This window comes from Glandiceps talaboti, chromosome 15, assembly GCF_964340395.1.
Source record: "Glandiceps talaboti chromosome 15, keGlaTala1.1, whole genome shotgun sequence".
Classification (NCBI taxonomy): Eukaryota; Metazoa; Hemichordata; class Enteropneusta; family Spengelidae; genus Glandiceps; species Glandiceps talaboti.
The window spans coordinates 8,498,751-8,525,012 of record NC_135563.1 but is presented as its reverse complement, the minus strand read 5'-3'; the positions used below and the strand labels follow the sequence as shown (position 1 = coordinate 8,525,012).

At 37.3% G+C, this 26,262-nt stretch overlaps 5 protein-coding genes across 5 annotated transcripts; 4 read left to right on the top strand and 1 right to left on the bottom strand.

The window, feature by feature from the left end:
• LOC144446929 (uncharacterized) lies at nucleotides 1-3,299 on the bottom strand (the record flags this gene model as incomplete). Its single annotated transcript, XM_078136775.1, has 5 exons — nucleotides 1-327; nucleotides 829-983; nucleotides 1,150-1,285; nucleotides 1,780-1,958; nucleotides 3,151-3,299. Coding segments are annotated over 5 exons (759 nt in total), but the record flags the coding sequence as incomplete, so codon positions are not given.
• A 1,966-nt stretch (nucleotides 3,300-5,265) lies between these two features.
• Nucleotides 5,266-8,513, top strand: LOC144446928 (para-nitrobenzyl esterase-like). Its single transcript, XM_078136774.1, has 3 exons — nucleotides 5,266-6,364; nucleotides 6,831-6,917; nucleotides 7,990-8,513. Exons 1-3 carry the CDS (start codon nucleotides 5,266-5,268, stop codon nucleotides 8,511-8,513), a joined length of 1,710 nt encoding a protein of 569 aa, XP_077992900.1.
• A 2,455-nt stretch (nucleotides 8,514-10,968) lies between these two features.
• Nucleotides 10,969-14,252, top strand: LOC144446927 (para-nitrobenzyl esterase-like). The gene is made up of 3 exons (XM_078136773.1): nucleotides 10,969-12,079; nucleotides 12,552-12,638; nucleotides 13,729-14,252. The coding sequence occupies exons 1-3, from the start codon at nucleotides 10,969-10,971 to the stop codon at nucleotides 14,250-14,252; spliced, it is 1,722 nt and encodes a 573-aa protein (XP_077992899.1).
• A 3,054-nt stretch (nucleotides 14,253-17,306) lies between these two features.
• On the top strand, nucleotides 17,307-20,671 carry LOC144446925 (para-nitrobenzyl esterase-like). Its single transcript, XM_078136770.1, has 3 exons — nucleotides 17,307-18,405; nucleotides 19,798-19,884; nucleotides 20,116-20,671. The coding sequence occupies exons 1-3, from the start codon at nucleotides 17,307-17,309 to the stop codon at nucleotides 20,637-20,639; spliced, it is 1,710 nt and encodes a 569-aa protein (XP_077992896.1). The 3' UTR covers nucleotides 20,640-20,671.
• A 1,337-nt stretch (nucleotides 20,672-22,008) lies between these two features.
• On the top strand, nucleotides 22,009-24,640 carry LOC144446924 (para-nitrobenzyl esterase-like). Its single transcript, XM_078136769.1, has 3 exons — nucleotides 22,009-23,107; nucleotides 23,789-23,875; nucleotides 24,117-24,640. Exons 1-3 carry the CDS (start codon nucleotides 22,009-22,011, stop codon nucleotides 24,638-24,640), a joined length of 1,710 nt encoding a protein of 569 aa, XP_077992895.1.
• The last annotated feature ends 1,622 nt before the right edge of the window (nucleotides 24,641-26,262 follow it).

Below are 26,262 nucleotides of genomic sequence, written 5' to 3'. Positions count from 1 at the left end.
AGACCAGGTGAGTACATTTAATATTCAAATATTTCTATTTAGTAATTCTGCTATGCAACACAAGAAATAACTAAACCAACCCGCACCACAAATATGGCGACTTTGAGTTATCCACACGGTTACCAAATCAAAATACACCAGGTACATGTAGATTTTAACACGTTTTTTTTTCAGCATCTACAGATCTCTACAACTTAGCCTTTGTCTTCTTACGATATACCAAACAGTCAGGATCTTCAAGTGTACTGTATTCAAATGCTTCTACTACCTCTTCGTACATAGATTCTTTCATTTGCTGGAGTGTCGATCGACTGAATCCATTTTTACCTTCATAAAAAGGAAAGTGCTTATGTTTCATAATATTTCGAAATAAAAGTTCTAAGAACTACAATCAACACATACATTTTGTTTAAAGTTATCTCGGAGAAGAAAAAAAATTGCAAACTGGTGGATGGAGAATTGAGTGACCTTTGACCTATTAAAGCCAATAATCGAATTCAATATATTGGACAGAAAGATGCTAAAACATGACTACATTTTACAGAATGGGGCAAGGTGAGTATACTTGCATTACTATGTCTGGTACAAGATATTATCAAATAGGTAATGGATGGATAATTTTATGACATGAAAAACTCCCGTTTGCTATCTCTTACTGAGTTCTTTCGATGGAGTTGAGAAGGTTGTAGGAGCGACCGCAACTATGATTTGAAATCTTTCAGTTTAATTTACAGAATGAACTGAACTCAAAACTCAAAATTACTCATATTAAAATGTTGTTTTACTTACGAATACAAACAGATAACTTTGGAGTTTTTAATAACTCACCAAGACTTTTAATGGCCACCTCCTTGGCAAGATCCAACAATTTATCCTCGTCTGCAACTCCATCTATCATACCTTCTTTAAGTAATCGTTCAGAGTTATATTGTTGGCCGAGTATAGCCATATCTCGCATCAATCTCCCAGCTGGTATTTTGTGTCTGCAGAGAATGACAGAAGAGGAAATAGACATATCTGAGTCACATAAACAGACAGACAGACAGACAGACAGACAGACAGACAGACAGACAGACAGACAGACAGACAGACAGTGACAAAGAGAAAGTGACTTCCTCTTTATTGAGCGCGGATGAGTTGATGACTTACCTAAGGATCGCTGCCATTGGATACTCAAATGGTCGGTTGATGTGAACTTCCGGTAAACAAAACCAGCCCCTCTTGGTTCTCATCACTCTGTAGTCGTGGCAGAGTGCAAATATGCCACCAGCAGCATAACAATGACCTTTTCATAGTAACATTCGAAGAAAAAAATAAGTGATTTTTTTTGTGTGAGAAAAATGTTAACGTTGATCGTCACTTATGTACGAAGTGACCAAAAATATGTACAGAATTGTTTGAGGTAGCATTTTATGTTAGAGTCTAAATCTAATATATACAATCATGTCGATTAACGAATATGGTGATCGCTCCGACGACTAGCGGCAAAACGTCTCGAGTGCGTCAAACATACCAAAATGTAGTAACTTCAAGTCTTAAAGAACCGTGTTGTAGCTCAATGATTAAGATTTGGTAAAGAAAAAACAGTGTCTGGTGTATAGTTATAATTATATATAGAAAAAGTTTGCCCATTTCAAAAGAATGGCTCTATTCAATCATTATGACTCCGCTGATATCATAAGATAGCACTAATGCGAGGAAGTGGGGTTCAAATATCAGCTTTATATCAGAAATATATATACATTTTGATGTCATCATTATTAATATATGTAGACTTACCATTGATTGCTGCAATTGTAGGTACAGGGAATGTTAATATACGACGATACAGAGTGTGAATTAATCTATGAAACTTTTCCATTGTTTCTTTGTCTTGTTGCATCAACCAATTGAGGTCTAGACCATTGCTATAGAATTTACCAACGCCGACTGTAATAAAGGCTTCAACTGCAGAATTTCTGTGGAATGGTAGTTCATGACGAGTTATTATTCACAACAGGCAATACATTAATTATTACAATGAATGTTCGAACAGTTAAAATAACACATTCTGTAACTGGGGCCTCTTTTCCAAATAAATTTAGTGCCGCCAAAAAATACAAATATACAAGACAAACTTATTCTTGGAAGCAATCGTAGAGGACACAGAATGCAACAGATGGTTGAATATGCAAAATATGACTACGAGCATGGCGTGCGAGCCCATAATACAACAGTTACCCATAGACGTTGGACTGACGTCTATAATTTAAAAAACACACAGACGGTATATCAAATACTAGTTACACTAGTGTGGTAAGGAAGAGTGCCCCTCCACCCCTCCACCCCCACGTAGTACCCAGGGGCAATACAAACTTGGATTTTCTGTGCCGGAGTGTATTAATACAAGAAATGTTTCTTCTGTTCTGCAAAAGATTACAACATTGGAATTGTCGTAGAAGTAGTTTAATGTATTTAGCCAGTGTATCGTTCTCTGTGGAAATGCACTAGACTGTAAGATACGTCGCCCCGTTCCGCCCTCACCGCCCTCCTCTGGGTTGACCGATGTGTGAGGGCGCCCCGTCACGGCGTAGGCTTATTCATGTTACAGACTAGAAATGCACAGGAATAAGTGCAACTACACCCCTATTACGTAAACACTACGGCGTTCATTCAGAGGACAATCAACAATATAGGTCACACATATACAACCCAGGCTATATCAATGTACAACTCTACACCATCCCGATCTCCTTGGGCCAATTTTTATCACGGAATACCTAGTATAATTGTACGCGATTTGGAAGATGATCAAACTGAACTAGTCCAGAGGCTATCCGTGGCTTCGAATCTCATCTATCTTGAGATTGGCAGCCACGGATAGCCTCGACTAGATTTGATCAAGCAAGGTTGGAATCGACATGTTATCATATACAGACCAATATCCACGTGTTCAGATATCTAGCTAAAGCTCCAAACAGGCATCCAAAAATATAGGTGTTCAGATATAAACCTAGTCAATATTTGTTCCCATCACTATAAGTGTAGCACGCCATGGTCCAAAGTTTCCTTTGAAATTAAACGTCTAACATATATATACTTCAAGGGTGAACGAACTTTGACTTGTGTTTTGCAATTTACTGTATTAATATAGAGGATAGCTATGCTTACCGTTCAACAGTATCGAGTGCTTTATGGAGCGCCTCCAATGTGCCGTTATTATATCGGTTTTCTCCATTGTCCATGTGTAGAATAGCTAAATTACCGTCAAATTCAACTCTGTATCTGTTCTCCATTTCAGAAGTGTCTAGTGTCTGACATGAAGGCAAACAATGATTAGCAATACATCACCCTCTATCCACTGAGGTAACTGTATGTACCCTTTGACCGAACGAGAAAGGTCATCAGTCTGAACAAACAATGGACCAAGTTGACCTGACCTAATTTCAATTTGGAAGAAGTAGAAAATGGGTGGTACATGTAAAAGTGTACATGTGATTTTCTTTAGAAAATAGTGGATATAGTCCGATTCAAGAGGCGTTCCTCACCCTTCGGGTGTTCCATGAGGCCTTTTAATTACTTCTATGGGTGTTTCTAATGGTTATGAAGTTTAAGTTTTATACTAGGATGAAAAAAACTTCCTTTAACCTCAAATAAAATCGTATAGTGTTGCTTTAATACAGCCAAAATTAGGCCGACCCCCACAAAGTAACAAACAGACAGACAGACAGACAGACAGACAGACAGACAGACAGACAGACAGACAGACAGACAGACAATCAAAATAGTATACACTCATCAGCTTATGTCCTATATACTATAACAAAACAGATTATAGAGAAAGAATTCGTTCATCTATAAAACTGGGGGGGGGGGGAACCGAAAAAAATGAAAGTGAATAAGGCTGTTCTAATGTATCCTTTGTTATCGTCAATGTATATACCAAATTATATCAAATTTGAAGTATGCCTTAGATAGAACAGGACAAATATATGTATTAATTGTATCATTGTCAATGGATGTACCAAATCAAATGAATTAAATGAAATTTGAAGCTAGCATTCTTAAGATATTGCCTAATTACCAAAAACTGAAATTATGCAAATTACTCAGTAAATATTAGACACTGCATCAACGACCTTTATTACACCTTACACCGCAACCAATAATTGATTCATAGGCATGGTTGTCATTATTATGGTACAATGGTGGCAGTGGTGGGATGTGGAAGTGGTGAGACATGGTAGAGGTGGCAATGATTACATTCGCACAATATCACAAAACAATTCAAAATTAGATAGAATTAGTAATAGTAAATTGTGGTCCTCCCTAATTATTTCATTTACTTAAATGTAACCATTTCCCGAAAACTGATTCGTAAATCCGGTGCCTTATTACAATCAACGGTAGTCTGTAATGTATGCCGTGACGGGGTACCTCACACATCGGTCAACCCCTCAGAGAGGAGGCCAGTGAGTGTGGAACGATACGACGTATCTTACAGTCTATCAATGGCTATAGTTATGAGTTACTCGCACTACACAATTCAGCCTAAGTCTTCGTAGAAGACACACCCCTTAAACACTTTGCACGCGCGTGCGCGCGCGCGCGTGCGTGTGTGTGTGTGTGTGTGTGTAATGTGTGTGTGTAATGTATGAAATGAATTTACGTTTGAAATTTGACTCACAAGTCAAGGTCAATGTCAACTATAAATATACAAGCAGAAAGTTCATACCTTGTACATTATGATGTCAGAGACATGGATGTGTACGTATACAGACGGATTGACAGAGCCATACATCGTAATACCCCCTACCTACCACTCCACCAACACCCATCCCAAGGGGACATGCATGAGCTAAAATGTGTATAAAAAAGGGGGAGGAACATTCTAGTAGCTCGGTGCCTGGTGTGGCATATACGTTATTTATTCAAGCGCGCTACAAGGTCGTAGGGCATTCGGCAGCATACCATATTTGTACATTGTCCATGTCCTTGGCATGAAAGCTTGCGTTAATGGACAGGGGGTCCAAAGTGTGCCTGCGAGAATTTATCAAGTCAAAAATTGTATGCCTATATGTTCTTTGAAAACTAATAAATATGGTAGAAAAATTAGATGAAAATCTCAAACTTTAATATGGAGCAGTCATTCACGGAATAGAGCATGTACAAACACCAGCCTATGCATGCATTGAACTAGAATGTTTAGTAATATACCATGTACGTTGACACCCCCCGGCCGGTCAAGAGCATTTCGCAACAGTCATGACCATTACATGTACAAGAATGAAGGCTGTCATAATCGCTGCGTTGTTATATTTCTGTTGTTTATGTGTGTTTTGTTCCACGGATAATCATGCTGATGACAACCAAGGAATCAATATTGTCGATGAACAGATGGGTGATTTGGTATTTTCTACCAATGCCTCCATAAAAGGTACAGCTTGCTTTACGAATACCACCTGTGGAGCAGTCGAGGGTCGTGTCAGCAATGGGGTCTATGTCTTCAAAGGTATCCCCTTTGCTACGCCCCCAGTCCGAGAACGTCGCTGGAAACCCCCAGTTTCTCTAAAGAAAAGCGATAGTTGCTGGAATGGTACATTGAAAGCTTTGGAATTCGGTCCCTTCTGTATGCAAGAACATCCCGTAATGGGTGTGATCGGCGATGAAGATTGTCTGCATTTGAACGTATATACGCCATCGTTAGACCCATCTGCAAATCTTCCAGTTATGGTATGGATTCATGGTGGATATCTCATGTTTTCTAGTAACCATGACGTTGACTACTACCCTGACGAAAGAACTGTGCACGACACAGACATGGTGTACGTAAATTTGAATTACAGACTAAATGGATTCGGATTTCTGGCTCTTGACATACTTTCAAAGCAATCGGAGACCCGAACATCGGGAAATTATGGATTCATGGACCAAATCCTTGGCCTAGAATGGGTACGAGATAACATTAAAAACTTTGGCGGCAACCCCGATCTGGTGACTGTATTCGGTCAAAGTTCAGGTGGAACGTCAGTCTGGGCCCTATTAGTATCTCCCCTAGCCAAAGGTCTATTTCACAGAGCATGGATGAGCAGCGCATCTCCTTTATATGAAATAACTCTAGAACAAGCTTCAAAAGACAATCTTGTATTCCTCGAGCGATCCAATTGCAGTGACATTGAGTGTATTTATGCTCTTACACCTGAACAAGTTATCAAGGCCAACCCAAGTGATGTGTATCCAATGTGGGGATCACCGGATGCCTGTGACCTGCCTACGAAAGGTGACAAAGATGGTGCTATCTGTATAGTGGATGGTATTGTTGTACCAGATGCCCCTCTTAACATATGGAAAGAAGGGGGTGGAAATGACGTTCCACTATTAATAGGTATTACAGCGAATATTAATATCTACTTGTATTTGGGATTTTTAGTAGGGAAAGTGACGCCATGTTTTCTAATTTTTTCAGATTTTTGTGTGGAAAACTAACCAATTAAAGATTAGCGATAATACCCGGTATTCTATGGAAGTACGCCCTCTCCCACCGGCACATGTACACAGTACGGGAAAGCATTTTGCAATTTAGTTCAAGCGTATTTGCAATATATATTGAGGTATGAACAGAAAAAAAATCTAGAACCGTACTATATATATTCTATACTATACCAGTCAGGGTATCTTTTCAGAAAGGAATGGGAATTTCTTGTTTGCATCTTGGGACTAGTACCTTTTGTGACTTAGCACGAGACGACTTTGGAATTAGATCAATGAAATCATAAGATTTGAAACTATTGGTACTCAGTCACTTGTATTCTATTAATTGTGTTACCTTATGGGGTATCATTTCATCACAGGCAACACTGCTCAAGAAGTCGACTTCTTGCCCAAAGACTTCAATTTGAATTTATGGACATGGGAACACTACAGGAACCATGTATCAGGTATGTAACACCACCAGACAGCTGCAAGCACTGAATTCAGAATATATATATATCAGAGTGTCTGATGATCGCAATATGCGTGAAACTCCGAGTTACACCCAAGAAAGAGTTCCAGTACTACCAAAACTATATATATATATATATATATATATATATATATATATATATATATATATATATATATATATATATATATTTGTGTGTGTGTGTATGTGTGTGTCTGTCTGTCTGTCTGTCTGTCTGTCTGTCTGTCTGTCTTTCTGTCTATGTGTGCGTGCTTGCGTGCGCGCACGCACGTGTGTATGTATGTATGTATGTATGTATGTATGTATGTATGTATGTATGTATGTATGTATGCATGCATGCATGCATGCATGCATGCATGAATGCATGTATGTATGTATGTATGTATGTGTGTGTGTGTGTGTGTGTGTGTATGTATGTATGTATGTATGTATGTATGTATGTATATTTTATTTTATATATATTATATAATATATAGCCATTAAGTTGGGATTTCTACCTATATCTTGCCTTTAACCTTTGTAAATGAATATTTGTTGCAACATTAGGAATATACTTTTTGATCAGGACTGTTTTACCTGTTACTTTTGCATATATATATATATATATATATATATATATATATATATATATATATATATATATATATATATATATATATATATATATATATATATATATATGCGTTTCACGCATAGTGCGATCATCAGACAACTCTGAGTTGTCTGATGATCGCACTATGCGTGAAACTCCGAGTTACAACCAAGAAAGAGTTCTAGAACTACCAAAACTACTGCGCTCTTCCACTGCGGTATAGAGCACTGTCTTAGCAGATTGATAGTCACCGAGTTATATATATTATATACACATACACACACACACACACACACACACACACACACACAGACATATATATATATATATATCGCGACGAAAAAGAACTATAGAATGAAGAAGAAGGGAGAAACTAATGAAGGAAGTAATATTTTCGTTTACTGTACATATACAGCAGTTACATAATAATCATAATGTGATATTTCCATTGCAGGACAACTGGATACATTTGGGAAGAATGTGACGTCACAGGTCATGGCTCTTTACCCATACGATGATGCGAAGAATACCCCAGAATTGCTTCTCACCACATTAACTAGTGACCTCCGAACTAACTGTGGGAATGACATCATTGCTGTCACCGCAGCAGAATATCTCAACTCACCGGTTTATCGTTATGTTACAACTGCCGCACCCTCGACGCCATTTTCATTTTTCGGGTTACCATGGGCACCACGGTATTCATTCCACATGTATGATACGTTTGCATTCTTTGGATTACTGCCACATTTTATTCCTGAAATACAAGAAAAGGATATGCAGTTTCAAAAACTCATGCAAAACGCAATAACACATTTCGCCATAGAGGGCACTATGCCCCCTGGGATGAAATGGCCTACAATTCCGACAGGAGTGGCCGTTATTGATAACATTCTAAATGTAGAGAAACTTTACCACGGTGAAGAGTGTCAGTTCTGGATAGATAATGGATTTTATGCATATTCCTGGGTTAATTGATGATTTGATGTTTCATCTGTTGCATTAGTATTGCGTGATTTGACCTGACCTGTGGGATTCGCTATAAGTTGAAAATAACATACATATATTAAACACTTTTTTGTTTGTAATTTACATTGAATTTATTTAGTTACAAACAGTGGACTTGTTGTATACGGTTTCAAATACGAAAACATAATGAAGTTGATTATTAATTTACAAAATCTAAACTAAATTCCCAATACTCCCAGTAAGAGAGAGAGAGAGAGAGAGAGAGAGAGAGAGAGAGAGAGAGAGAGAGAGAGAGAGAGAGAGAGAGAGAGAGAGAGAGAGATTGATGGAGAGATAGGGGGGGAGAGAGAGAGAAAGAGTGTGATAAACAGTGTAAAGGTGTTGTACGTGACAAATTGTAAACCCAAAACAAATGCCAATTTTTCATCCATACGACAAAATTATTTAAAAAAGTGTAGAAATGTTTGTTATTGTACGAACAAGAACAAACTATTTCCACATTTTAATTTGTTTAGTTTTTGTAATTTATTTAGTTACAAACAATTACTTGATCGACGCTGATTAATGTGGCCATATGGATAACGATTGTGTATTTATTTTGGTTTTTTAATTTATAAAACAATTTTATCATGACGCCCTACTTGAAAAATGAGTGTAAAATAACAGACCAAGTCTTTGTCTGTAATGCAGCACACTGCAAAATGCTAAAAATTGGTAAACAGAACTTTGTTATTGTACGTACAATAACAAATATTTTACACATTTTATAAACTTTTGCAATTTATTTATTTACAAACGAGGACTTGGCATATGTCGTTTGACATTGATTTTTCAAGTAGGACGCCATGATAAAATTGTTTTATAAATTCAAAATAAAAGATAGTTACCCTCTTTAACATTGTTTTTTAAAGTACAAAACATGGTTGTTTTACGAATTAAAAATCTACGTACCTTTATAAGCATACTTGATCATCACTTGCCGTAGAACACAAACTTCCGGTGTTTTGGCAGAAGATTCGATGACACCATGTAATATGATGTAAGCTCACATGTTAAAAATTATGGAATTCCCTGTTATGGTGAGAAGGTGAATGTGCAAACAGCACCAGAAGACAAAGTTAATGTCATAAAGGGGGGGGGGGGTTAGTACAGTTCAATCGAGGTTTTTTGTTCAAATATATGAAGTAGAAAAGTTATTTCGTACGCGAGCAAAAGGAGTCTGTTTTTAAGAATACTGTAACAAGTACCTATTACAACTGCCGACATCAGACCGTAGACAAACAGAACCTGTTGCAAACAGGGAAAGTACACAAACGAATTGGATTAACAACACTTGACACAGGATGTTGGAACAGCAGAGACTTGTATTACACACAGTGGCTTGATAAACCCAGTTTTATGGTCTATTTCCGTGTACATGAAATGCCAGGCCGGGAACTGGCCATGGAAATTTGTTTGTGAATGTGAACTATTATTTATAAAAGAGGCCATAAAACTGTTCTTATCAAACCATGAAATGTAAGTACAATTAAGTCTCTGTACTTCCATGCTAGCTGTACCAAGTGTTATTAATGCAATTCAGCTGTTCACTTTCCCCACTTGTAACATGCCTAGGTTCCGTTCGTCCACGTTTGATGTTGGCAGTTTTAAATATGCAGCAGAAATCGGTCCTCAAACCCAAACAAACAAAAACAAAATGAACATAAACATAAACAAACTCAACTCAACCTTTAGCATTTATCAGGATAAAAACTTCAGAGAATGGAAACACGCAACTGAAGGTAATTATAAGCACATAATTTAATTTGTTGACATATCGAGAGTTCTACCTCAGTACCTGCTGATGAACAAAGGAATCGATGGGTCACTGCACTGACCTCTCTTCAATGATGAATAGATTTATTAGTTTCGAGTAGTATGTATCAAAGATATCGAAGTTCCTAGATTATGGTATCCCGCGGGCTATTGTGGAATACTCTTTTCCATTCCGTTATTCTACGAGGTCATGGGTCATGCAGCAGCAAAATATAGAGGCCTACATACTTATACGTAGCAGGTCTTTACTGTGACCTTAAGCTTGGCATGACATGACATCTTGCATGTCGCGAGACTGTAGATGGCGTGATAAGCAGGGGTCCAAACGGGCACTTCAAGCAATCACCAAGTCTAGCAGTGTTCGCTTTTGTGTATTTTCTTTGACAGTGAATTGTGTTAAAAGATAGTGTAGATGACAAACTATATCTTTAAAAAAGCAACACTACTATATATATATATATATATATATATATATATATATATATATATATATATATATATATATATATATATATATATATATATATATATATATATATATATATATCCCAAAATCAAACTATATCTTTCAGTCACCGAGCTAAACAAAATACTGATACGACATGTACGTTGACACCCCCTGTCAACAACATTATCCAGCAGACGCATTATGTGTACAAGAATGAAGGTTGTCCCGATCGCTGTGTTATTATATTTTGGTTGTTTATGTGTGTTTTGTTCCTCGGATAATCATGCTGATGACAACCAAGGATTTAATATTGTCGATGAACAGATGGGTGATTTGGTATTTTCTACCAATGCCTCCATAAAAGGTACGACTTGCTTTACGAATACCACATGTGGACCAGTCGAGGGTCGTGTCAGCAAAGGGGTCTATGTCTTCAAAGGTATCCCCTTTGCTACGCCCCCAGTCGGGGAGCGTCGCTGGAAACCTCCAGTTTCTCTCAAGAAAAGCGATAGTTGCTGGAATGGTACATTGAAAGCTTTGGAATTCGGTCCCTACTGTATGCAAGAACATCCCGTAATGGGTGTGATCGGAGATGAAGATTGTCTGCATTTGAACGTATATACGCCATCGCTAGATCCATCTGCAAATCTTCCAGTTATGGTATGGATTCATGGTGGATATCTCATGTTTTCTAGTAACCATGACGTTGACTACTACCCTGACGAAAGAACTGTGCACGACACAGGTATGGTGTACGTGAATTTGAATTATAGACTAAATGGATTCGGATTTCTGGCTCTTGACATACTTTCAAAGCAATCGGAGACCCGTACATCGGGAAATTATGGATTCATGGACCAAATCCTTGGCCTAGAATGGGTACGAGATAACATTAAAAACTTTGGCGGCAACCCCGATCTGGTGACTGTATTCGGTCAAAGTTCGGGTGGATCTTCAGTCTGGGCCCTATTAGTATCTCCCCTAGCCAAAGGTCTATTTCACAGAGCGTGGATGAGCAGCGCATCTCCTTTATATGAAATAACTCTAGAACAAGCTTCGAAAGACAATCTTGTATTCCTGGAGCGATCCAATTGCAGTGACATTGAGTGTATCTATGCTCTTACACCTGAACAAGTTATCAAGGCCAACCCAACTGATGTGTATCCAATGTGGGGATCACCCGATTCATGTGACCTGCCTACGAAAGGTGACAAAGATGGTGCTATCTGTATAGTGGATGGTATTGTTGTACCAGATGCCCCTCTTAACATATGGAAAGAAGGGGGTGGAAATGACGTTCCACTATTAATAGGTATTACAGCGAATATTAATATCTACTTGTATTTGGGATTTTTAGTAGGGAAAGTGACGCCACGTTTCTTAAAAGAAATTCGGATTTTTGTGTCGAAAACTAACCAATTGAAGATTAGCGATAATACCCGGTATTCTATGAAGTACCCCCTCTCCCACCGGCACATGTATACAGTATGGGAAAGCATTTTGCAATTTAGTTCAAGCGTATTTGCAATATATATTGAGGTATGGACAGAAAAAAAATTTTGAACCGTACTATAGTATATATATTCTATACTATACCAGTCAGGGTATCTTTTCAGAAAGGAATGGGAATTTCTTGTTTGCACCTTGGGACTAGTACCTTTTGTGACTCAGCACGAGACGGCTTTGGAATTAGGTCAATGACATCATAAGATTTGAAATTATTGGTACTCAGTCACTTGTATTCTATTAATTGTGTTATCTTATGGGGTATCATTTCATCACAGGCAACACTGCTCAAGAAGTCGACTTCTTACCCAAAGACTTCAATTTGAATTTATGGACATGGGAACACTACAGGAACCATGTATCAGGTATGTAACACCACCAGACAGCTGCAAGCACTGAATTCAGAATATATATATATATATATATATATATATATATATATATATATATATATATATATATATATATATATATATATATATATATATATATATATATATATATATATATATATATATGTATGTGTGTGTGTGTGTGTGTGTGTGTGTGTGTGTGTGTGTGTGTGTGTGTGTGTGTGTATGTGTGTATGTGTGCGTGTGTGTGTGTCTGTCTGTCTGTCTATCTGTCTGTCTTTCTGTATGTCTGTCTGTGTGTGCGTGTGTGCGTGCGCGCACGCACGTGTGTATGTATGTATGTATGTATGTATGTATGTATGTATGTATGTATGTATGTATGTATGCATGCATGCATGCATGCATGCATGCATGCATGCATGGATGGATGGATGGATGGATGTGTGTGTGTGTGTGTGTGTGTGTGTGTGTGTGTGTGTGTGTGTGTATGTATGTATGTATGTATGTATGTATGTATGTATGTGTATTTTATTTTATATATATTATATAATATATTGCTATTAAGTTGGGATTTCTACTTATATCTTGCCTTTAACCTTTGTAAATGAATATTTGTTGCAACGTTAGGACTATACTTTTTGATCAGGACTGTTTTACTCGTTACTTTTGCACATATATATATATATATATATATATATATATATATATATATATATATATATATATATATATATATATATATATATATATATATATATATATATCTGAGTTGTCTGATGATCGCACTATGCGTGAAACTCCGAGTTACAACCAAGAAAGAGTACCAGAACTACCAAAACTACTGCGCTCTGCCACTGCGGTATAGAGCACTGTCTTAGCAGATTGATAGTCACCGAGTTATATATATTATATATATACACACACACACACACATACACATACATACACACACACACACACACACACACACACACATATATATATATATATCGCTACGAAAAAGAAGTATAGAATGAAGAAGAAGGGAGTAAGTAATGAAGGAAGTAATATTTTCGTTTACTGTACATATACAGCAGTTATATAATAATCATTTCCATTGCAGGACAACTGGATACATTTGGGAAGAATGTGACGTCACAGGTCATGGCTCTTTACCCATACGATGAGGCGAAGGATACCCCAGAATTGCTTCTCACCACATTAACTAGTGACCTCCGAACCATCTGTGGGAATAACATCATTGCTGTCACCGCAGCAGAGCTTCTCAACTCACCGGTTTATCGTTATGTTACAACTGCCGCACCCTCGACGCCATTTTCATTTTTTGGGCTGCCATGGGCACCAAGGTATTCATTCCACATGTATGATACGTTCGCATTCTTTGGTTTACTTCCACATTTTATTCCTAACCTACAAGGAAAGGATATGCAGTTTCAAAAACTCATGCAAAAAGCAATAACATATTTTGCATTAGAGGGCAATATGCCTCCAGAGATGAAATGGCCTACAATGCCCACTGGAACAGCCGTTATTGATAACATTGTTACTGTAGAGAAATTATACCATAGTGAAGAATGTAAGTTCTGGATAGATAATGGATTTTATGAATATTCCTGGGTTAATTGACAATTTGATGTTTGATTTATACAAATAATCGAATTCCGGCCTGTTTTACCAATGCCACAAAACTACCGCAGACATGATTTGCATAATTTGACCTGACCTGTGGGATTTGCTATAAGTTGAAAATAACATGCATATATTAAACATTGTTTTTGTTTGTAATTTACATTGAATGTATTTAGTTATAAACAGTGGACTTGTTGTATACGGTTTCAAATACGAAAACATAATGAAGTTGATTATTAATTTACAAAATCTAAACTAAATTCCCAATACTCCCATTGAGAGCCTCGGAGAGAGAGAGAGAGAGAGAGAGAGAGAGAGAGAGAGAGAGAGAGAGAGAGAGAGAGAGAGAGAGAGAGAGAGAGAGAGAGAGAGAGTGTGTGTGTGTGTGTGTGTGTGAGGGGGGGAGGGAGAGAGAGAGAGAGAGAGAAAGAGAGAGAGAGAGTGGGAGAGAGTGAGAGTGAGAGAGAGTGAGTGAGAGAGCGTGAGAGAGAGAGTACCTACAATGGCAAACATATGTTACAAGTGATTGTATTTTTTTGTAATTTATTGAATAAAAAAAGATAGGTTGGTTCTCTTTATGTTTCCAAGGAGAAAACATTGTAAAGTTGTTTAACAAACGATAAATCCAAAAGCAAATGTCAAGTTTTCATCCATATGACAAATCTTTTAATAGTTTAAAATAAATTTTTATTATACGAACGAGAACATGCTATTTACACATTTTTTTAATTTTTGTAATATATTGAGTTACAAACAATGTGAATGATGTCTGCAGTTGTATATATGTAGCAGAAATCCGTCCTCAAACCCAAACAAACAAACAAACAAACAAATTTAACAGACAGACAGACAGACAGACAGACAGACAGACAGACAGACAGACAGACAGACAGACAGACAGACAGACAGACAGACAGACAGACAGACAGACAGACAGACAGACAGACAAACAAACAAACAAACAAACAAAACCAAAATGAACATAAACATAAACAAACTCAACTCAACCTTTTACCTTTCATCAGGGTAAGGGAGCGATCAGTTTTTACGGCCGGGGGTGGGCCGGCGACTTTTTGTTCATGTTGTACTTAAAAATAGTGACCCCCCTGCAATTCATCCACAAAACAATCCACCCCCCCCCCCTCTGACAAATAAAAAAACACTGTTGACAGGAAACACTCTTTTTGTTCTTGCAAAAGACACTCTATTCTCAAAGCATAATACTGCACACTACATAGTTAATTTTACATGTTACATTTTCAGTAATTTTAAGTGTATCTGGTAAATTGCTAACCAAAATCCATTGTTTCACATGTATAAAGCTCTTTAGATAGGAACCCTATGAGAAGTATGATTGTCTGTTCACGGACATACAAAATATTCATGGTTTAGTAACCAAAAGTTCTAGGATATCTCTTAGATTGAGTGAACTATTCATATTATTGATTAATTCAGCTAATTATCAAGTACAATATTATAAATGGAGTTAATATACTTGTAAACCCATGTCAATAACTGTCACACATACATAATGATGTACTTGCATCATATAATGAATTGTTTACATCATATAAAGATATGTTAACATCATATATAGTCAATATACACTTGTTTGTCCTGTTCATAATTGTTCAGTTTAATCATGGCACTGACTCAAACACCACCCCCACCCCCCATTCATTGACCATACTGCTAATTTTAACCAAAATATTTTTGAAAGGTTTTGAATAATGAAATGTGATAAATGTCATTGGTTTCAAAATAGAAATTAAAAAATGTCATAAAAATGTTTTCTGTACTACAGCTGTTTCTAAACGAGATTACTAATTCAATTCACTTACTATTGGCTATGTTGTCCAGTATATTGCTGGCAACATGATAGCCTTGAAAATAAATACATTCTAATACCAAGGAAATGTAATGTTATGATCTGCTGAGAAAATGTTACTCGCAGTATACAGTCACTCAATGTGGATACTAGATATTCCAGGGGAGATGTAAAATCTAATTTTCCTCCTAACTTTGCACCATGTCAGTACTATAGAAGTCCTGGCTACTAGATCATCATCAAACAAATCTGTCTTTAAAACTTTGTTTATCAGTCATTCACATAATAAGTATTCTCAGAGAATCCGATTAATGTTGTGTTCACCTTGGAATATATTTCTTTCTTGGTAGTTTATGGTGTAAAACAATAGCAAAACAAAAGGGGGTTTCACATGTAGCCTGGTAACATGTATTAAACTTGCTGATGGTCACAGGTATCAGAGAAGAAGTGAAACACAAACACAGAAAAGTAATTTTTGATAAGACATGTAGTTCGTACAATAGCTATGCCAAGTAACAGTTCAATAGTTTGTATATGTATGATAAATCAACACATTAGGGTTGAGATCAGTAGGTAAAAAATCTTATTCTTTTAGTAAAGCCACAGAACCCCTTCCCCATCCCCTTCTAACTAAATTGGTAAAATTGTTGTACACAGCACAATCAATTTCAAATCAGTATGTAGTATTATGTAGTGCTATGAATACAAAGCCAGTATGTAGTGAGGAAAAATAGCTCTTTTATATGCAAAATAAATGTATTTTAGTGTCATGCATAACAACGTTGTATCGATTATGTCGACGTTTCATGAATTATGGATTCCCGAGGGCTATTGTGGCATACTCCTTTCAGTCAATTATTCTACGAGAGCAGAGGTCATTCAGTAGCAAAACATAGTGACCTACATACGTAGCATGAAATGACATCTTGCATATCACGAGACTGTAACGTAGATAGCGTGATAAGCAGGGGTCCTAACTGACACTCCGAGCATTTACCAAATCAAGCAGTGTCCGCTTTTATGTGTTTTCTTTGACAGTGAATTACGTTAAATGATAGTGTAGATGACAAACTCTATCTTTAAAGAAGCAATACTGCGATATATACACATCCCAAAATCAAACTATATCTTTCAGTCACCGAGCAAAACAAACTACTGATACGACATGTACGTTGACACCCCCTGTCAACGACATTTACCAATAGACATATATGTATACAAGAATGAAGGTTGTCACAATCGCTGTGTTATTATATTGCTGTTGTTTATGTGTCGTTTGTTCCTCGGATAATCATGCTGATGACAACCAAGGAATCAATATTGTCGATGAACAGATGAGTGATTTGGTATTTTCTACCAATGCCTCCATAAAAGTTACAGATTGTTTTACGAATACCACATGTGGACCAGTCGAGGGTCGTGTCAGCAAAGGGGTCTATGTCTTCAAAGGTATCCCCTTTGCTACGCCCCCAGTCGGAGAGCGTCGCTGGAAACCTCCAGTCTCTCTCAAGAAAAGTGGTAGTTGTTGGAATGGTACACTGAAAGCTTTGGAGTTCGGTCCTTACTGTATGCAAGAACACCCGGTAATGGGTGTGATCGGCAATGAAGATTGTCTGCATTTGAACGTATATACGCCATCGCTAGACCCATCTGCAAATCTTCCAGTAATGGTATGGATTCATGGTGGTGGCCTTATGTATTTTAGTAACCACGACGTTGACTACTACCCCGACGAAAGAACTGTACACGACACAGGCATGGTGTACGTAAATTTGAATTACAGACTAAATGGTTTCGGATTTCTGGCTCTTAACATACTTTCAAAGCAATCGGAGACCCGAACATCGGGAAATTATGGATTCATGGACCAAATCCTTGGCCTAGAATGGGTACGAGATAACATTAAAAACTTTGGCGGCAACCCCGATCTGGTGACTGTATTCGGTCAAAGTTCAGGTGGAACGTCAGTCTGGGCCCTATTAGTATCTCCCCTAGCGAAAGGTCTATTTCACAGAGCATGGATGACTAGCGCATCTCCTTTATATGAAATAACTCTAGAACAAGCTTCGAAAGACAATCTTGTATTCCTGGAGCGATCCAATTGCAGTGACATTGAGTGTATCTATGCTCTTACACCTGAACAAGTGATCAAGGCAAATCCAACTGATGTGTATCCAATGTGGGGATCATTCGATTGGTGTGATTTGCCTATGAAAGGCGAAAAAGATGGTGCTATCTGTATAGTGGATGGTATTGTTGTACCAGATGCCCCTCTTAATATATGGAAAGAAGGGGGTGGAAATGACGTCCCACTATTAATAGGTATGGTCACATGAATATTTCCCATTTACTTGCATTGAAAATGGAATTCTCAACTTCACATTTAATACCATATTGAAGCCTGCCTTTTTTTCTAAGGATTTCCTACAGGCGTCACAATAGTATTACCCAGATTCGAAACGTGTAAACCCATTATAGGTAAATTTATATATGGTGAAACCAGGACCCTTGATTTTCATTGTAATCATTACCGAGTTACTTGGTAACGCTTACACCCCATCAACAACAAGAAATAATGGGGAAAACTGACTATGCCTTAATATTGAAAACAGGTTTGTTTGTTTATTAAACGTGTGGTAAACTCAAAAATTGTTTAGTGCGAAAGGGGGTTGGGGTGTAGGGGTTACAAGAAAAAATGGTCTGATGTCGCATTTTTGAAATGTAAAGAATCATTAATAATCCCATACTTTTTCCTCTAGGAGTAATAACCTTTCCCTGAATCTTTACACATATAGAAAATTTCCGAAGGGTGAGAGGCCATAAACTAGTTAAAAATTAACTATTTTTCTAGATTATTGTATCATAATTGTAAACTGATAAACAGGACAGCTGACTAACCAATACTACTGTTACATGGAGAGTTCCACTTCATTTCTGTCTAGTATTGTGACAATATTGACTGAGTTCTTGAAATGTTATGTAGTGGTTTATTAATCATTAATTGTATGGTGAACACAAATACCAATTTGATAATGGGGCAGTGTGTGCATCAAACTTACTATATCCAAAATGATTCGAAACAAATCTTTTTTCCCCCCACAAGTATGATCTTCCTAAGATGCGTTTTTCATTGCACTTCCTCAGACTTCATGGACATACGAAATGTGCTGAAAAATAAAAGGGACCATATTGAGCGCAACCTATAAACAATTCCAGTAAATTTGCACATTTGGTCTTTACCCCAGTCAATATGTGCTTTCCACGTTAAATTATCATCTAAAAGTATTCTAATGAAAGATGTACAGCCAGTTGCATTCACAACTATGATTTCCAGAGTTGTAAAGCCCTCGACTTCTTTTCTGTTTTGACTACTTCTGATAGTCATATGTTCAATTAAATTTACATTGGTAGTCAGTCAAAGTCTGTTTGAATCACGCCATTTGCTGGCCATATATTCAGAATTGGCTTGACTATAGGAGTGGCACTTTGCAATTTAGTGTAAAGCGTTCATGGTTTTTGAAACATTATATTTGAAACCCATAATGCATGTACTAAGGATTTCAACCGACATAGTATTTGGGTATAGTTTCGAAAGAATTTCCTTCCATCTTTCATGCTATGTGAATTGGAAAAATGAGTCAAAGACGGCAACATTGAGAAGGATAATTGGTAATGTTTCCTTGCATCATCTAACTAGGTATTATTCTATCACAGGCAACACTGCTCAAGAAGTTGACTTTTTACCCAAAGACATCAATTTGAAATCATGGACATGGGAACACTACAGGAACTATGTATCAGGTATGTAACACCACAAAACAATTGCAAGCAAATTAAGAACAGAGAGAGAGAGAGAGAGAGAGAGAGAGAGAGAGAGAGAGAGAGAGAGAGAGAGAGAGAGAGAGAGAGAGAGAGAGAGAGAGAGAGAGAGAGAGAGAGAGAATGCAGAAGTGTGAAATTAATGAAGAAAGTATCATTCGACTAATTAGGTTGTGCAGCAGTACTAATCACAATAGAATATTCCCATTGCAGGCAAACTTGATACATTTTCCAAAAATGTGACGTCACAGGTCATGGCTCTTTACCCATACGATGAGGCAAAGGATACCCCAGAATTGCTTCTCACCACATTAACTAGCGACCTCCGAACCAACTGTGGGAATGACATCATTGCTGTCACCGCAGCAGAGTTTCTCAAATCACCGGTTTATCGTTATGTTACAACTGCTGCACCGTCAACACCATTTTCAACTTTTGGGTTTCCATGGGCACCAAGGTATTCATTCCACATGTATGATACGTTCGCATTCTTTGGTTTACTTCCACATCTTATTTCTGACCCACAGGAAAAGGATATGCAGTTTCAAAAACTCATGCAAAAAGCAATAACATATTTTGCATTAGAGGGCAATATGCCTCCAGAGATGAAATGGCCTACAATGCCCACTGGAACAGCCGTTATTGATAACATTATTACTGTAGAGAAATTATACCACAGTGAAGAATGTAAGTTCTGGACAGATAATGGATTTTATGCATATTCCTGGGTTAATTGATATTTTGATGTTTGAGTAATACAAATAACCGAATTCCGGCTTGTTTTACCAATGCTACAGAACTACCGCAGACATGATTAGCATAATTTGACTTGACCTGTGGGATTCGCTATAAGTTGAAAATAAAATGCACATATTAAACACTTTTTTTGCTTGTAATTTACATTGGATGTATTTAGTTATAAACAGTGGACTTGTTGTTTATTATTAATTAACAAAATCTAAACTAAATTCCCAAAGCTACCATTAAGAGAGAGAGAGAGAGAGAGAGAGAGAGAGAGAGAGAGTGAGAGTGAGAGATAGAGAGTGAGTGAGTGAGAGAGTGAGTGAGTGAGTGAGTGAGTGAGTGAGAGAACGTGAGAGAGGGTGAGAGAGTACCTACAATGGCAAACATATGTTATAAGTGATTGTATTTTTTTTGTAATTTGTTGAATAAAAAAGATATGTTGCTTCTCTTTATGTTTCCAAGGAGAAAACATTGTAAAGTTGTTTAACAAACGATAAATCCAAAAGCAAATGTCAAGTTTTCATCCATATGACAAATCTTTTAAAAGTTTAAAAGAAATTTTTATTATACGAACGAGAACATACTATTTTCACAATTTTTTAATTTTTGTAATATATTGAGTCACAAATAATGTGAATGCTTTGATGTCTGCAGTTGTATATATGCAGCAGAAATCCGACCTCAAACCAAAATAAAACAAACAAACAAACAAACAAACAAACAAACAAACAAACAAACAAACCCAAAATGAACATAGACATAAACAAACTCAACTCAACCTTTATCATTTATCAGGGTAAGTACTTCATAGATGGAAACACTCAACTGAAGGTAAGCATATAATTAATTTGTTGACATATCGAGAGTTCTACCTGATGAACAAAGGAATCAGTGGGTCACTGACCTCTCTTCGGTGTCTATGTGATGAATAGATTTACAAGTCTCATGAATTATGGTATCCCGAGGGCTATTGTGGCATACTCCTTTCAGTCAATTATTCTACGAGGTCATAGGTCATTCAGTAGCAAAACATAGTGACCTACATACGTAGCATGAAATGACATCTTGCATATCACGAGACTGTAACGTAGATAGCGTGATAAGCAGGGGTCCTAACTGACACTCCGAGCATTTACCAAATCAAGCAGTGTCCGCTTTTTTGTGTTTTCTTCGACAGTGAATTGCGTTAAATGATAGTGTATATGACAAACTCTATCTTTAAAGAAGGAATACTGCGATATATACACATCCCAAAATCAAACTATATCTTTCAGTCACCGAGCAAAACAAACTACTGATACGACATGTACGTTGACACCCCCTGTCAACGACATTTACCAATAGATATATATGTGTACAAGAATGAAGATTGTCACAATCGTTGTGTTATTATATTGCTGTTGTTTATGTGTGTTTTGTTCCTCGGATAATCATGCTGATGACAACCAAGGAATCAATATTGTCGATGAACAGATGGGTGATTTGGTATTTTCTACCAATGCCTCCATAAAAGGTACAGTTTGCTTTACGAATTCTTCTTGTGGACCAGTCGAGGGTCGTGTCAGCAATGGGGTCTATGTCTTCAAAGGTATCCCCTTTGCTACGCCCCCAGTCGGAAAGCGTCGCTGGAAACCTCCAGTCTCTCTCAAGAAAAGCGACAGTTGTTGGAATGGTACACTGAAAGCTTTGAAATTCGGTCCTTACTGTATGCAAGAACATCCAGTAATGGGTGTGATCGGCGATGAAGATTGTCTGCATTTGAACGTATATACGCCATCTCTAGATCCATCTGCAAATCTTCCAGTTATGGTATGGATTCATGGTGGTAGCCTTGTGTTTCTTAGCAATCACGAAACTAACCTATACCCTGATGAAAGAACGGTGCGCGACACAGACATGGTGTACGTAAATTTGAATTACAGACTAAATGGATTCGGATTTCTGGCTCTTGACATACTTTCAAAGCAATCGGAGACCCGTACATCGGGAAATTATGGATTCATGGACCAAATCCTTGGCCTAGAATGGGTACGAGATAACATTAAAAACTTTGGCGGCAACCCCGATCTGGTGACTGTATTCGGTCAAAGTTCGGGTGGAACGTCAGTCTGGGCCCTATTAGTATCTCCCCTTGCGAAAGGTCTATTTCACAGAGCGTGGATGAGCAGCGCATCTCCTTTATATGAAATAACTCTAGAACAAGCTTCGAAAGACAATCTTGTATTCCTGGAGCGATCCAATTGCAGTGACATTGAGTGTATCTATGTTCTTACACCTGAACAAGTTATCAAGGCCAACCCAACTGATGTGTATCCAATGTGGGGATCACTCGATTGGTGTGATTTGCCTACGAAGGGCAAAAAAGATGGTGCTATCTGTATAGTGGATGGTATCGTTGTACCAGATGCCCCTCTTAACATATGGAAAGAAGGGGGTGGAAATGACGTTCCAATATTAATAGGTATGATCATATGAATATTTCCCATTTACTTGCATTGAGAACGGAATTCTCAACTTCACATTTAATACCATATTGAAGCCTGTCCTCTTTTCTAAGGGTTTCCTACAGGTGTCACAAACGTATTACCCAGATTCGAAACGTCTAGACCCATTATAAGTATATTTATGGTGAAACCAGGAGCCATGATTTTCATTGTAATCATTACCAAGTTAGTCTGCACTTCCTCAGACTTCACGGACATGCGAAATGTGCTGTAAAATAAAAGGGACCATATTGAGCGCAACCTGTAAACAATTCCAGTGAGAAATTTGCACATTTGGTCTTTACCCCAGTCAATATGTGCTTTCCACGTTAAATCACCATCTAAAAGTATTCCAATAACAGATGTACAACCAGTTGCTTGCAGAACCTTCATTTCCAGAGTTGTAAAGCCCTCGACTTCTTTTCTGTTTTGACTACTTCTGAAAGTCATATGTTCAATTAATGTACATTGGTAGTCAGCCAACGTCTGTTTGTATCACGCCATTTGTTCGCCATATATTCAGAATTGGCTTAACTATGGGAGTACTACTTTGCAATTTAGTGTAAAATGTTCGTGGTTTGTGAAACATTATATTTTAAACCCATAATGTATATACTAAGGATTTCAAACGATATACTATTTGGATTATTCTATCATAGGTAACACTGCTCAAGAAGTCGACTTCTTACCCAAAGACTTCAATTTGAATTCATGGACATGGGAACACTACAGGAACCATGTATCAGGTATGTAACACCACCACAAGATAATTGCAAGCAAGTTAAGAGCAGAGAGAGAGAGAGAGAGAGAGAGAGAGAGAGAGAGAGAGAGAGAGAGAGAGAGAGAGAGAGAGAGAGAGAGAGAGAGAGAGAGAGAGAGAGAGAGAGAGGGGGGGGAATGCAGAAGTGGGAACATAATGAAGAAAGTATCATTCGATTAATTAGGCTGTGCAGCAGTAATAATCACAATAGAATATTCCCATTGCAGGAAAACTTGATACATTTGGCAAAAATGTGACATCACAGGTCATGGCTCTTTACCCATACGATGAGGCGAAGGATACCCCAGAATTGCTTCTCACCACATTAACTAGTGACCTCCGAACCAACTGTGGGAATGACATCATCGCTGTTACCGCAGCAGAGTTTCTCAACTCACCGGTTTATCGTTATATTACAACTGCTGCACCCTCAACACCATTTTCTTCTTTTGGGTTTCCATGGACACCACGGTATTCATTCCACATATATGATACGTTCGCATTCTTTGGTTTACTTCCACATCTGATTTCTGACCCACAAGAAAAGGATATGCAGTTTCAAAAACTCATGCAAAAAGCAATCACTATTTTTGCCACAGAGGGCACTATGCCTACAGAGATGAAATGGCCCGCAATCCCGACAGGAGTAGCCGTCATTGATAACATTGTTACTGTAGAGAAATTATACCACGGTGAACAGTGTAAGTTTTGGATAGATAATGGATTTTATGAATATTCATGGGTTAATTGATAATTTGATTTCATTTATCAAAATGAATCCAAACTTCAGCCACTGGCAAGCTTTGTACTGAGAGATCTAAATGTCACAATTTTCTTGTACAGACTTAGATATCCGTACTTGACTTGTAGAAGTCACTAAAAGCCCATGTGTATATATACAATCACTTTTGAGTGCCAATATCCTTGTACATTCGATATTCAATAGCAAAGCATTCTACGACTGCAAAACTGACATTCTATCAGGGGTAATTAACAGTCCGTTTGCAGAGCCAGGGGTTCAACAATCTTAGATATATTGTCTCACATACAGTACTCTAGCTAAAGGGTTAGTTCAAAAATTAACATTAATTATAAAAACTTACAACTACTATTTCAATAGACGTCAATATCTCGTAATCAAAGAGTTTTGTACACCATAATATATTTCGAAATATATAGGGCTTTCAGAATAGTAACGGACAGACGGAGGGACAGACAGACAGACAGATAGATAGATAGACAAATACACACACACACACACACACACACATATATATATATATATATATATATATATATATATATATATATATATATATATATATATATATATATATATATATATATATATATATATATATATATATATATATATATATAGGGTCTGCAAAACTGATAGAGCCAGTCACATAGCACATGAAATGTATGATCAACCAAGACTTCACAAGCTTCAGCTTTTGCTATACTCGTCAAATGATGACGTCCTTAGTATTTATGCAAATTTGTTTTCAAACGTTCAAGACTTTGCACATAAGATAACTTCTAGTTTCTTTACCTATCGAACACCAATCTGTAAATCCATGAAAATTCATGTTTTGTATTTGTTTTGTTTATATGGCATTGCAACCTATGGACTGGAGGTCTTGGACCACAATAAACATATTATATACAATACTTTGATTTTAATGAACCAATTAATTTTAAAATGCATAGATCGTCAACGTTGGTAGAGGGTCTGTGGTCAATGCAATGTGACTGTCGTCAACTTGATATGCAAATTAAACAGACGTATTCACTATATTTCTGTCGGCTGTGTGAAAGACAATGTCGGCTTTCAAATGTTCCATTTTGGTTATCCATCCCCACCCCCACCCCACCCCCAAAATACTTAAAATTGGCGACATTTTATGCGTCAAAAGAAAAGTCAGACGCTGCAATTCTAAAAACTTCTTAATCTTTGCATAATTTACAATACACGATGACGCACAGAATAATGAAATATTAAACACTCCCATCTCTCTTTGATCATGGTCTACAACTGCTAGCTGTTATCAAATTTTCACCAGAAACCCCATGTTGTATCAATCTTATATAAACGTTTCGTGAACCGGAATCGGAACCTTTTTAAAATGTCAACGTCACACGCACAAATTGACAAAAGGGGATTCATAAAGAACATGTTTGTAATGTATAGAGTGGTGTCTATCTTAACCTCATAACTGTTAAACATGTCTGGTAAATACACTTTTAAGTAACCAAACATTCTCTACTAGTATCTCCTGCCGACCGTAAATTATACATTGCCACCTGAAAAATTGATTCACATTGTCGTTGTCCACTCAGCGTTGCTACGCAATCAATAACGAGAACAAA